The sequence below is a fragment of the Eschrichtius robustus genome, chromosome 1 (genome assembly GCF_028021215.1).
Source record: "Eschrichtius robustus isolate mEscRob2 chromosome 1, mEscRob2.pri, whole genome shotgun sequence".
Lineage (NCBI taxonomy): Eukaryota > Metazoa > Chordata > Mammalia > Artiodactyla > Eschrichtiidae > Eschrichtius > Eschrichtius robustus.
Window position 1 is genome coordinate 63828622 of NC_090824.1, and position 13655 is coordinate 63842276.

The following is a 13655-nucleotide window of genomic DNA, read 5'->3' on the forward strand; positions in this document are numbered from 1 at the left end:
AAAAGACAGCCTCTTCAATAAGTGGTGCTGGGAAAACTGGACAGCTACATGTAAAAGAATGAAATTAGAACACTCCCTAACACCATACACAAAAATAAACTCAAAATGGATTAAAGACCTAAATGTAAGGCCAGACACTATCAAACCCTTGGAGGAAAACATAGGCAGAACACTCTATGACATAAATCACAGCAAGACCCTTTTTTGACCCACCTCCTGGAAAAATGGAAGTAAAAACAAAAATAAACAAATGGGACCTAATGAAACTTAAAAGCTTTTGTACAGCAAAGGAAACCATAAACAAGACGAAAAGACAACCCTCAGAATGGGAGAAAATATTTTCAAATGAAGCAACTGACAAAGGATTAATCTCCAAAATTTACAAGCAGCTCATGCAGCTCAATATCAAAAAAACAAACAACCCAATCCAAAAACGGGCAGAAGACCTAAATAGACATTTCTCCAAAGAAGATGTACAGATTGCCAACAAACACATGAAAGAATGCTCAACATCATTAATCATTAGAGAAATGCAAGTCAAAACTACAATGCAGCATCATCTCACACTGGTCAGAATGGCCATGACCAAAAAATCTACAAATAATAAATGCTGGAGAGGGTGTGGAGAAAAGGGAACCCTCTTGCACTGTTGGTGGGAATGTAAATTGATACAGCCACTATGGAGAACAGTATGGAGGTTCCTTAAAAAACTACAAATAGAACTACCATACGACCCAGCAATCCCACTACTGGGCATATACCCTGAGAAAACCATAATTCAAAAAGAGTCATGTACCACAATGTTCACTGCAGCTCTATTTACAATAGCCAGGACATGGAAGCAACCTAAGTGTCCATCGACAGATGAATGGATAAAGAAGATGGGGCACATATATACAATGGAATGTTACTCAACCATAAAAAGAAGCGAAATTGAGTTATTTGTAGTGAGGTGGATGGACCTAGAGTCTGTCATACGGAGTGAAGTAAGTCAGATAGAGAAAAACAAATACCGTATGCTAACACATATATATGGAATCTAAAAGAAAAAAAAAATGGTCATGAAGAACCTAGGGGCAAGACAGGAATAAAGATGCAGACCTACTAGAGAATGGACTTGAGGACACGGTGAGGAGGAAGGGTAAGCTGGGACAAAGTGAGAGAGTGGCATGGACATATATACACCACCAGATGTAAAATAGATAGCTAGTGGGAAGCAGTCGCATAGCACAGGGAGATCAGCTCGGTGCTTTGTGACCAGCTAGAAGGGTGGGGTAAGGAGGGTGGGAGGGAGGGAGACACAAGAGGGAAGAGATATGGGGATATATGTATATGTATAACTGATTCACTTTGTTATAAAGCAGAAACTAACACACCATTGTAAAGCAATTATACTCCAATAAAAACGTTAAAAAAAAAAAAAAGAGGTAGAGGGGAACCTTCAGAGACAGATCAACCCATCATAATATGCAGACCTTATATGGATCTTGATTCAAATATACTAACTGTACAAACGAAGCAAAACAACTAAATCTGAACACTGAAAGGACATTTGATGATATTAAGGAATTATTGTTACTAATTTATAATATTTTACATAATGCTTTGGTGGTTATATTTTTTAAAGAGCTACTCTCTTTTAAAGATACATACTGAAAAACTTACAGATGAAATAATACGGTGTCTGGAATATGCTTCACATAATATGGAAAAGAGGAAGTATTTGAGTTATGGATGCCAAAAAAAAAAAAAAGATAATACTGTTCCTATAATAAAGAAATGTTAATATTCCTGTAAGGAAGACTTGATATGATAGAGTAGCTCTGACAAGTAGCACTTTATGCAATGATAGAAAGGTTATATGTGTGGTGTCCAGTATGGTGGAAATGTGGCTAGTAATAATGAGGAACTGAAGTTTTAATTTTAATTTCATTTATTCAAAAAAAACAAAAAAAACAAAACAGGGACTTTCCCTGGTGGTCCAGCAGTTAAAACTTCACCTTCCAATGCAGGGGGTGCGGGTTCAATCCCTGGTCCAGGAGCTAAGATCCCACAAGCCTCTTGGCCAAAAAAACCAAAAATATAAAACAGAAGCAATATAGTAACAAATTCAGTAAAGACTTTAAAAACTGTCCACATCAAAAAAGTCTTTAAAAAATATATATATATGGCTAATACGTGCCAGGTAGGACAATACATTTCTTGAGGACTAGTATATTTAGTCAATAGTCAAAAGATAATTACCTTCTCAGCTACTGTATGGTGCTGGGATCCTTTTTCAGATCCTTTTATTCGTATAGTCCTTCCTGTAGTTTAGGAAAAGAATATATATTTGGGGGAGGGCTACTACTTAAAAACTCCTATATTGTTTGTTTACTCATAGAAGCTTTTAACCTGGCTTTTTCTTGAAAGGAATACTTTAAATTCAGTTGAAACATTTGCTTTCTTTCCAGAACCTTTCCAGAAATACTTGTGTGTTATTTTTTTGTTCTGCTCTGTGTATGGTGGTCGTTCTGTTTTTTAATTTGGGAGCAAGGGAAAATGAAAAGGTGTATTTTTAGAATCATAATAACTCTAACTCTCTTTAATTTTAATCCCATGAATTAGTTGGCTGCCATATGATGTTTAAATACAAAATATTTTAGAATTTGATAAAAACCCATGTTCAGTTCTATTCACAATATCCTTTTGAATGTTGATTTACATAGTATTATGTGATAATATATGGTAATCTACGAATTTTTATTATGTTAAGAATTTTAATGGTGATACTTGTAGGAATGATCATCTAGTTTTATAAAATTTGGTTTACTCTGTGTGGTATATTTTCCTTGAGGTTTATTTGATTTCTGAGTGGTTCCTAAGCAACAAATGCATATACTGTTTCTTTTTTCTTTTTTAAAGGTCAAAGTGCTGTGGCGGGGAGTGGGGGAAGGAAAGTTTTGTTGTTGTTGTTGTTGTTGTTTTTAATTAATTAATTAATTTATTTATTTTTGGCTGTGTTGGGTCTTCGTTTCTTCTTTTCCTAGGCTTGAAATTGAGGTTATGCATTCAAAAGAGATGATGGAGTTCAGATTGAATTCTTTGATACTAACACTTTCTTCTTTCTCCTCCTTTTCCCCTTGTAGCCGGAGAAAACACCTATTTTCTCGTGATAAACTAAAGCTTTTTCTGAAGCAACACTGTGAACCACAAGATGGAGTCATTAAAATTAAGGTAATCAGAACAGTGATATTATTTGTTGGAAAGAAGGGGAAAAAAGAGAAAAATGAGCGGTGTTATAAAGTTGTAACGTTGCAGAAATGTTACTCCAAATTTGGTTGAAAATAGCTCTCTTTTTATCTGGAGCCAGTTTTAGTAATTTTCATTGGATTAAATACTGTTTTTTGCAATTGCTAGAATAGCTAAGTGGGTCAGGTACTTCCACTTTTTTCCGTGTATAAAAAAGATCAACCAAGACAGATGAGAATAGAGGGAAAACTTGGAGAAAGAAAAGTTATGGGGAGAATTCCCTGGTGGTCCAGTGGGTAGGACTCCACCTTTCCACTGCAGGGAGTGTGGGTTCAATCCCCGGTTGGGGAACTAAGATCCCGCAAGCCACGCGGCTGAAAAAAAAAAAAAGTTACGCGTGTAGGGCAACTAGTGCTTTCTAATGGTGTAGTACTGGCTCACAAAAACAGAGTCAAAGAACAATGCTAAAATAGATCCTACTAGTTAGGAAAACAATATATATGTAATAAAAAGAATCTCAGAGACCAATACTAAGCAGATAGATTATATTTTATTCATAACCATTCAGAGGGAAAAAATCAAGTTTAGATACCTCACATTGTATACTAAGTAAAAAGTTAAATGGTGAAACTAAAACTGATTTTTTTAAATGAGAAATATTTAACTCATACTGGGAGAGAGACACTAAGTAAAAAAGCAAAAGAATGGGTTAGAGAGATGTATGCATGTGTCAAAAATCAGCTACTGTATGCTTAAGATTTGTGCATTTCATCATATGTAAATGTTACATCAAAAGAAAAGATATGAAGTAAAAGAATAGATGTATTTACTCTATGTGAAAAGTAGCATTTCAAATCTAGAGACCAAGATAGATTATTTAATAAATAGAACTGGGACCCTTGGTTAACTATTTGAAAAAATAAAGTTGGGTCTAACTCAAAAAAAAAAAAGACATGAGATAACTCTTAATGTCATTTATGCTGAAGTACTTAGAAGGAGCAGTAGAAAAGAAGTACCAAAGATGAGATTGATTTGACAGTATAAACTTATGTAGGTTTAAAAATGTCATGAATATATTTCAAGGGCAAGTGCTGGAGGAAAAATACTTTCAGTGAATACAGTGAGGAGCTCAAATCAATTATAAAACATAAACACCCCATTAGAAAAATAGACAGACATGATCAAAATTCACAGTGGATGAAGTATTAAAACTTGAAAACACATAAGGTAGAATCATCTGAAAGAAAAATTTCTAAAATATTTGTCTTTGATAAGAGAACATAATTTAAGCATTCTGTCTATATAGTATTGAACAGGTAGCCATGTAGAATGATGCTTGCAAAAAGTTGATTTAGATACTTGTGATAAGTGGCTAGAACAGTGCCTGACACTTGATAGGCAGTCAGTGAATATGTGAATAGTTGCATATGTGTATCATAAATAGCCAGTTGGCTAATTCACCTAACTTTCTAAGATCTCTTACACATCAGTGAACAAAAACAACCTAATTAGGGAAAAAATGTCGAAGGACATCAGCAGTTATTCACCAAGGAAAACAAAGTCAGTAAACATGAAAAGAAATTCAACTTTACTTAATAAATATTGAAAGTTAAGGTGACAGTAAACATTTTTCTCTTAGAGTATAATGAAAGACGGTTAGTGGATATTCTAGTGTACTTGCACACATGCACACACCCCCTCAAAACAACAAAGTTTGGGGACTTCCTTGGTGGTCCAGTGGTAAAGAATCCGTCTTCCAATGCAGGGGACGCAGGTGCTATCCCTGGTCGGGGAACTAAGATCCCACATGCCGCAGGGCAACTTAAGCCTGTGTGCCACAACTCCTGAGCCTGTGTGCTCTGGAGTCCGCGAGCCACAACTAGAGAGCCTGTGCACTGCAATGAAAGATTCTGCATGCCACAACTAAGACCCGACGCAGCCAAATAAATAAATAAATAACAACAACAACAAAGTTTGATACCCTGTGTGTGAGTGTAGACTGTTGTTACGAGTACCTGCAAGAACACAAAGATGTGGTATTTTTGTTTATTGTGTGTGTTGTGTGTGTGAATGAGGACACCTTGGCAATTAATATATTAAAACCTATTTTGACCTTTTTTGGGTAACCACCCATTCATACTTAAAGGGCAGTTCTCTACATTCACAGGTTATTTAAGTGGGATAGTAGACAGCCATCTTAATGGAATTTACTTTAATGTAAAATCTTAATGGACTCTAGATTTACTCTGATGGCCAGAACTGATTGACTTTTAGGTGTTAAAAGCTATGTTCTACCAAAAGTAAAAATATTATATAGAAAATTGAATTCCAAGTAGAAGCATTCCTATTTTGTTAATAACTTAAAATTTTGTATCATCACATTTTCTGTATTTCTGTAAATGGCATTTTTTTTTTTGGAGAGAAAGAAAGAGTGATGATCTTGGCCGTTAGACCAAAAGTAATCTTCAGAATTGCTTAATCAAAATTAAGAAGTTTAGGGACTTCCCTGGTTGTCCAGTGGTTAAGAATCCACCTTCTACTTCCCTGGTGGTGCAGTGGTTAAGAATCCGCCTGCCAATTCTCAGGGGACATGGGTTTGAGCCCTGGTCCGGGAAGATCCTACATGCCACGGAGCAACTAAGCCCGTGCACCACAACTAATGAAGCCCGCGCGCCTAGAGCCGGTGCTCTGCAGCAAGCGAGGCCACCGCGCTGAGAAGCCCATGCACCGCAACAAAGAGTAGCCCCCACTTGCCGCAACTAGAGAAAGCCCGCGTGCAGCAACGAAGACCCAATGCAGCCAAAAATAAATAAATAAATACATAAATTTATTTATTTATTTTAAAAAAGAATCCGCCTTCCAATGCAGGGGATGCGGGTTCAATCCCTGGTCGGGGAACTAAGATCCCACATGCCACGGGGCAACTAAGCCTGCGCACCCTAGAGCCCACACGCCACAACTAGAGAGCCCGCGCTCTGGAGCCTGCGCACCGCAACTAAAGATCCCGTATGCCGCACCGAAGATCCCGCGTGCCACACCTAAGACCTGAGGCAGCCAATTAAATAAATAAATATTTTTTAAAAAGAAGAAGTTTAGAGTTGGACATAGATGAAAGGTGAACAAGTTCCGAATATGAAGTAGAAGGAGAGAAACTCTTGATTTTAGCAAATTATCCTAGAACCACACCACTCATGGTAAAGATGAGGTTGACTTCTCCGAACTTAAATTTTGATTTGAAACTTTATAGGAATTGATCAATATTTCTGCTTTTATCCAGACCAACTTTAAAATTTGATACATAAAGTATCTAAGTTATCACTCCAAACTGGGGGGGGGAATCTAAATGTTCAGCAGTTAGAAATGGCTAAGAACGTATTGGTTTAATACAGTGGATTTTTTAATATTAAATATATGGATTATTTATTTACATAGAAAATCTCATACAAAATTAGTCAAAAGCAAACAAAAAAGATTATTGTATAAATGTAATTTTGAGATAGTTTTAGAATTCAGGAAACTGTTGAAGCATTCTTGAGTACTTTATGGTGAAGCAATCCTTTGAATTGTTGTTTTCTTTATGGTAAATCTGATTAATTATATAGTTTTTAAAAGGATCAAGAAATAAAATATATGTTACTGCATAATACACATAAAATTCTAATGGTTTTGACCTGGTCTTTAACAGTAATCATATGACATGTTAGCGCTTATCTGTATATGGTTTACTAATGTGTTATTATTGTACCCTGTGTCTTTTTTTAATGAAGGCATCATCTCTTTCAACATATAAAATAGCAGAACAAGATTTTTCTTATTTTTTCCCTGATGATCCACCCACATTTATCTTCAGTCTGGCTAACAGAAGAAGAGGGAGACCTCCCAAACGAGTATCTGTTAGTCAGGTAAGTAGAGAACGGATAAAAACTACATTGTAGTTCTTAATAAAACTAACCAAAATTAAGAGTGGGATTTGGCTCCCTTCACCTCTGTAGCCTGTAAGAAGGAACACATTCCTTCACACACAAAAAAGGTGGGTACTGTATGTTAATAACTGCTTAGCAATGAGGCTTGTAGAAGTTTCAAGTGTGAATTAGACATGATTCTCATGCCACAGGGATTTTATACTGAAGTGGAAGCAAGCCTATAAGCAATCACTAAAATGTAAAGCAGAATGAAATACAGGGAATAAGTTATGGAATTGAAATGTAAAGATCACTTAAAAGATACGAGATAATGGTATCACAATTAAGCAGGCTAGAGACCTTAATCTCCCAAGAAATAAAGTAAAAATAAACTTTTGACATGTTTAATATTGGCTACAAAAATGTCTCTGACATGTCTTTTCTCTGTCTCTTTCTTATTTGACGTCTACACCATCTAGTTTACCCTGGAAGATTTTTGTTTGTTTGTTTTTCTAATGCATATTTTTAAGGCTCCTCTTATATATTACTGTTTGTTTTTCCTGGGAGGTTTTTGTACTAATTTGTAGAACTATAGGATTAACTCATATTCTGTATGTTACTATGATTAGAGTTAATAAATGTTCAGTTATACTTTAGAATAAAACCTTAGTATAAAGTATAATTGAATTTTTTGTTTTTTATTTTTACTGTAAGAACAAAGCAGACGATTAGTTTACAACTTTAGTGGTTCTACAACTTTAGTTTTCTGGGTTTTTGTTTTTGGTTTTTTTTTTTTTAGGAGGACAGCATTGCTAATAAACAGACTGTTGCAGGTTATAGGAACAGAGCTACTAAAGAAAGAGACAAACTTTTGAAACAAGAAGAAATGAAGTCACTGGGTGAGTTTTAATGTAAAGGATATACCAAAGATCTTGGCAAACAGAACAGGCTTAATAAATGTTAGTTCTCCAATTCCTTCAACTTCATTTGTTGTCTGCCTTCTTAACACCTTTTTTCTCTCCAAAAACTGTTAGTTATAGGAAAGAATATTTCTCTGTGCCCAGGCAGGGGGTGTTTCTAAAATGGCATATTTCTGTCTTGGTTTTTCTTAAACATAGTTTTTTCCCTCAGATTATAATTAATTTCTTTACTAAATGAGACCTCTGTTTATCTCTTAAAACAGTATTTCAGGGTATAACATATCCCCTGTTAAACTGACCTAACGCTAGATTAAGCACAAGTTGGCAAGTTTCTAGGGCTTTCAAACTGTTTTGGTCCATTTTTGTTTGATTCCTACAGCCTTATAAAACACTGCTTCCCAAATGTGACTGTACACAGGAATCTTAGAAATCTTACTAAAATGAAGATTCTAAATTAGTAGGCCTGGGTGGGAGAAGAGATTCTGCATTTGCAACAAGGTGATACCTTGCTGCTGGTCTTAGGACCACACTTTGAATAGCAGGGCTTTCAAAGGCAGGTATATGTTTGTCCCAGGGCAGTAGTTTGTCTTAAACACAGCCAACTTGCTCTTCCCATTTTAATCACTTGCTGACTCCCTCCAGTAATTTACAACCCCTGGGAGTCTCTCTTGATTTAACCTTAAGATATTTCAGGGATTCTTTTGTTACATTAAAAAAATGTGTTATTTTCTGTCTGTGTACTTTTCTAAGTTTGACCTTCTCCACAGCTTTTGAAAAGGCTAAATTAAAAAGAGAAAAAGCAGATGCCCTAGAGGCAAAGAAAAAAGAAAAGGAAGATAAAGAGAAAAAGAAGGAAGAATTGAAGAAAATTGTTGAAGAAGAGAGACTGAAGAAGAAAGAAGAAAAAGAGAGGCTTAAAATAGAAAGAGAAAAGGTATACTCAAGTATATTAGTTACGCCCTCCACAGATAGTTAATAGTACTTTATATATTTAAATTCATGGTTAATTTTCAAATGCTTTTATCACTTTCATTTACATTTATAGTTGTGCATAGAGCGCTGATAAACAGTACTGGTTTATCTCCCTTTTGCTTTGGAAGATTTAATGAATGATTTAAGGTTCAACATATATGCATGCCTTTACACCTCAAAGCCTCTTCTAAAGTACAATTCTAAAGTTGATTTTCTTCATTATTTAGACTTCCATATTTAAGGAAGACAATATATGTAAAACTTTCAAAAGTAAAATACATCGTTAGAAAAGTACAATAAAATGCATGATTAATAAGAATTAGTGCAGTGTTCTTATTCTCCTTAAAGAATAAGGTATCTGTGATAATAGGTATTTCAGCAAATCTTTGATTATAACCTTCAGTGGTAGATATTCCTTAGAGAATTCTATAGCTGGTTTCTTCTAAAGTCAGTCATTGTCATTGGTTTCCTGGGATATTCACAAGTAGCCTAGGTGTTACACATTGTGCTCATTTAAATTGCATGTGTTTCTTGAATTATTTCTTATAGCCCCTTGGGTGGGAGTAGGGAGTGTCTGATACATGTTTACTCCAGAAAAAAATAGAAAGCAAGAAAAAAAAAACCACTTGTAATCTAAATGGTAACATTTAGAGATAGCATTAATGCTTTGATTAATTTATTTCTAGTCTTTATTCTGGGCCTTAAAGAATAAGATCCAGTATTTATAATTTTGTATATATATTTTTTGTTTAACATTATAAACATTCCATCATGGTATTAAATAAACTAAATAAGTGAGGTGGAATTTTTAGTGACTGCATATAATCGTTAATCAAATAGATCTAGGTAAACATTTAAAAATTTTTGCTCATAAATAATGATACTTTGTTCAAGTTTATGAACAAAAGTCTTTCCTCTTTTTGGATTGTGTCTGGATAAATTTGTAGAACTGAAATAATAGGTCAAGGGTAAGAACATTTTTAAAACTTTCTATACATCGTGGACATAGATATTTGTTTGCCAGATGTACTTATGTATATTCACTTAGCAACAGTGAATGAAAATACCCATCTCATTACATCCTGCAAGAATTATTTGGGGGGAGGGGGAGTTTATTTCAGCAGACCGCTCGAAGCACAGTTAATAAATTCTGTAACTATCTAGTTGTTTCATGTTAAATTTGATAAGTGTATATCTGTTTACTTTCAGTGTTACTAAATTTCAAAGAAAGAATATTAACATATATTAAACATATATATTATTACATACATTAACATATATTTATTGGAAATAATTATAATAAAATATTTTGTTTACATTTTGCTTTATTAGAGACTTTTTAGGGTCAGCATTTATCTTGCAGTTTCAAATACCAGAAACAAGAAGTAAGGGTTTCAAAAGACCAAGTGAGCGAAAAGTTCACCAATTGTATACTGTCCCCTCTGTGTGTCTCTAGGCAGTTAGTCAGGTTTAAATGAATCTTGAAAACAAATGTATTACAAATATAAGGGGAGGTTTTATTTTAGGTACTCTAATAACTTCTTACCTCTTTAGTTAAGATCTAATTGATTTAAAGTAGAGGGAGAGCTGCTATAGACAGGGTCGGATTGAATTAATATTTATCCAGGAGCTGCTATGTGTTGAACATTTTTCGTCTTTGTAGCAGTTCTGTCAGGCAGGCATTGTTTTCATCAGTGGTTTTAACACTTTAATGTGCATCAGAATCACCAGAAGTGCTTATTAAAACATCAATTGCTGGGTCCCAACCCCGGAGTTCATGGTTCAATAAGTCTAGGTAGGGCTCAAGTAATTGTATTTCTTACTAGTTCTGAGGTGATGCTGGTGCTGCCTTATAAATTTCTTATAAGAATTTTTATTAACCTTTTGTTTTAGGAAAGAGAGAAATTGCGTGAAGAAAAGAAAAAGTATATGGAATACTTAAAGCAGTGGAGTAAACCTAGAGAAGATATGGAATGTGATGATCTTAAGGTATGAGCTTGTTCTGTGATGTTTCACACACCTGTGTAACAGAGGAAGTAGCCAGTTAAGCAAATGCTTATATTTAGAGTTCCAAAGTAACATTGTTAGTATTTTATAACAAGCTTTGATAATGATTCTTAGTGTGTGGAAATAGTTGGTCATCTGTGCTATCCTTGGTAGTCCAGTAACCACTGGGGCCAGGCATACATTTAGTTTGATTGCTAGACAAAGATTCTGCTCATCTCCAGAAATAACCAAAGTATCCAAACCAAACTTGTTCATCTCAGTTTATAAGGAACCATTTCTAAGTCAATAGATGATGGATTAATTCTGTTCCATATCCTAAGGAAAATACTGCATTGAAGATCATATTGACATGGCTAATGCCTTGACCTCAGAATCTAGGTTAGCAGTCCTTCTTAACTAGGAAAGGTAGTCAGAAGTATAGTTCAGCCTAAAGTTATGTTCTTAGTTTGATGAAGGAAAAAGTCCCTAGAGACTGTGATTTAGTAAAGTTGGAATAAAGCCACAGCATCTATAATTTTTAAAGTTCCGAAGGGGATTATGATAAACATCCAGTGTTGAGAACCACATGAAATAATTCTTTACGTGAAATTATTCTTTTAGGTAAAGAGTATATCTTATCTGTCTTTTACAGTTTCCTGTACTTGGTTCAAATAGTTATATAAATTGTTTAATCTTGCAGGAACTTCCAGAACCAACTCCAGTGAAAACTAGACTACCTCCTGAAATCTTTGGTGATGCTCTGATGGTTTTGGAGTTCCTTAATGCATTTGGGGAGCTTTTTGATCTTCAAGATGAGTTTCCTGAGGGAGTTACCCTAGGCAAGTGCTATTGCTGTGTTGTAGTTCACGCTAAAATTAGTGGCTTAAAGGAACAAGTTATTCTCTCTCAAAGTTCTGTGGAGTCACTGGACCCAGCTGTCCAGTCCTTTCTTGGGGTCCTTCATGTGATTACAGTCAGACAGTGGCTGGGACTGGAGTCATCTGAAGGCTCACCTGGCTAGATGTTCAAGATGGCTTCTTCACACATGTGCCTGATGCCTCGGTGCTCCTCCACATGGTGTCCCACTCCATCAGAGTAGCCTGCACTTCTCATGTGGCCGCTGAGTGCTCCAAGAGGCTGGAAGCAGAAACTGCCAGTTTTCTTAAAGGCCAGGCCTGGAACTAGCAAACCTTACTTCTGCCATATTCCATTAGTTAGGCCTGCTGGGATTCAAGGAGGCAAAGGAATAGACTCTACTTCTTGAGGGTGGCATGGTATGTAAGTGCAGGGAGGGGAGAAATTGACAGCCGTATTTGGAGACAAGTTATTGCCTAACTTTAATTTATGATTCTGTTTTGCCTCTGCACTTACATACTATTACTTTTTATTTACATCATTTATAAGAGCTAAATTAGTATGAGAAGGGCTTTGGATCCCATTTTAGATTTTTAGCTGACCAATAGCAAAATAATTTTCTTAAGATCCAAATAAAGATTCTCAAAGACAGAATTATAATGCCACTCTTATTTTAATAAGAGTAAATTCTTCAGGAGGGCTTTCACATTCCCTCAGTTTTTCTTTATGAGCTAGGTGAAGCATGAATCATTGTGCCTTACAGATCAAGAAGGTCTAAACAACGCTGGTTTAGGTAAGAAGTTTAGGTTAGATGAATTAGATGAGAAACATTTATGACTTGAACACAATTTTAGGATTACACCTAATGCTGATGATTATTTACCTCTTATGTGCACTATTTGGTAAACAGTAATGTCCCACATAGCTCTTCAGAACAGTGGGACAACAATAATAAATCTTTGGCATTGTTATTCAAATTAGAGTAAAATCATAATTTTTAATATGTGCCTTAATTTGCGTCTCAAATTTAAACTTAGGTGAAATACTGTATCAATCTACTGAGACTAATTTGGCTTTCTTTGAATGCAGTGATTTTGGCTTTTGATTTTATTGTATTTTATTGTAATCATTATAAATTATTTTTGATTTTGGCTTGAATAATACTTGGCTCTACTTTGATAAATGGGCAGTTAAGAAAATAGTTACACAGGCTATTGTTGATGAAAATGTTTATTATTCCAATGGAGTTGTTTTTTTCAGTACATGACCAGAACTTTAAATTCATTTTAAACATTTTATTCGCAGAAGTGTTAGAGGAAGCTCTTGTAGGAAATGACAGTGAAGGCCCACTATGTGAATTGCTTTTTTTCTTCCTGACTGCCATCTTCCAGGCGATAGCTGAAGAAGAAGAGGAAGTAGCCAAAGAGCAAATAACTGATGCTGACACCAAAGGTCAGAATTCAGTGTTATTGCTTGCTGATAGTAGCTTTGTAGTGAAACTAATTTTTGATTAGTTAATTTTTAACTTTACTTGGCTTTTACAGTTATAAAATTACTTGATTTTTGAGTCATATACTAGCAACACATCATCAGTTGTCTTAGAACAACTTTGTTTTAATGTATCCTGTTTCTGATGGCCTTAAAAATGCTGCAGCCCCCACCCCACCAATCTGTCTTGCTTTTTACTCCTTTAGATTTCTCCTGCTATTTAGGAGCATTACAGATTTCATTGACTAGTATCTAATTCCAAGAAATTCTACTAAATAGCATGATTTTTTTTCCCCACCTA

General features: G+C 35.1%; 1 protein-coding gene across 1 annotated transcript in view; it reads left to right on the top strand.

Moving 5' to 3' along the window:
* BAZ1A (bromodomain adjacent to zinc finger domain 1A) overlaps nt 1–13655 on the top strand; it is an 89993-nt gene that overhangs the window by 38931 nt on the left and 37407 nt on the right. Inside the window, exons 5-11 of the mRNA XM_068546232.1 lie at nt 3129–3216; nt 6999–7133; nt 7933–8032; nt 8821–8987; nt 10919–11014; nt 11712–11850; nt 13172–13318. Coding sequence (XP_068402333.1) covers nt 3129–3216; nt 6999–7133; nt 7933–8032; nt 8821–8987; nt 10919–11014; nt 11712–11850; nt 13172–13318 — 872 coding nt within the window. The remainder of the gene's footprint in view (nt 1–3128; nt 3217–6998; nt 7134–7932; nt 8033–8820; nt 8988–10918; nt 11015–11711; nt 11851–13171; nt 13319–13655) is intronic.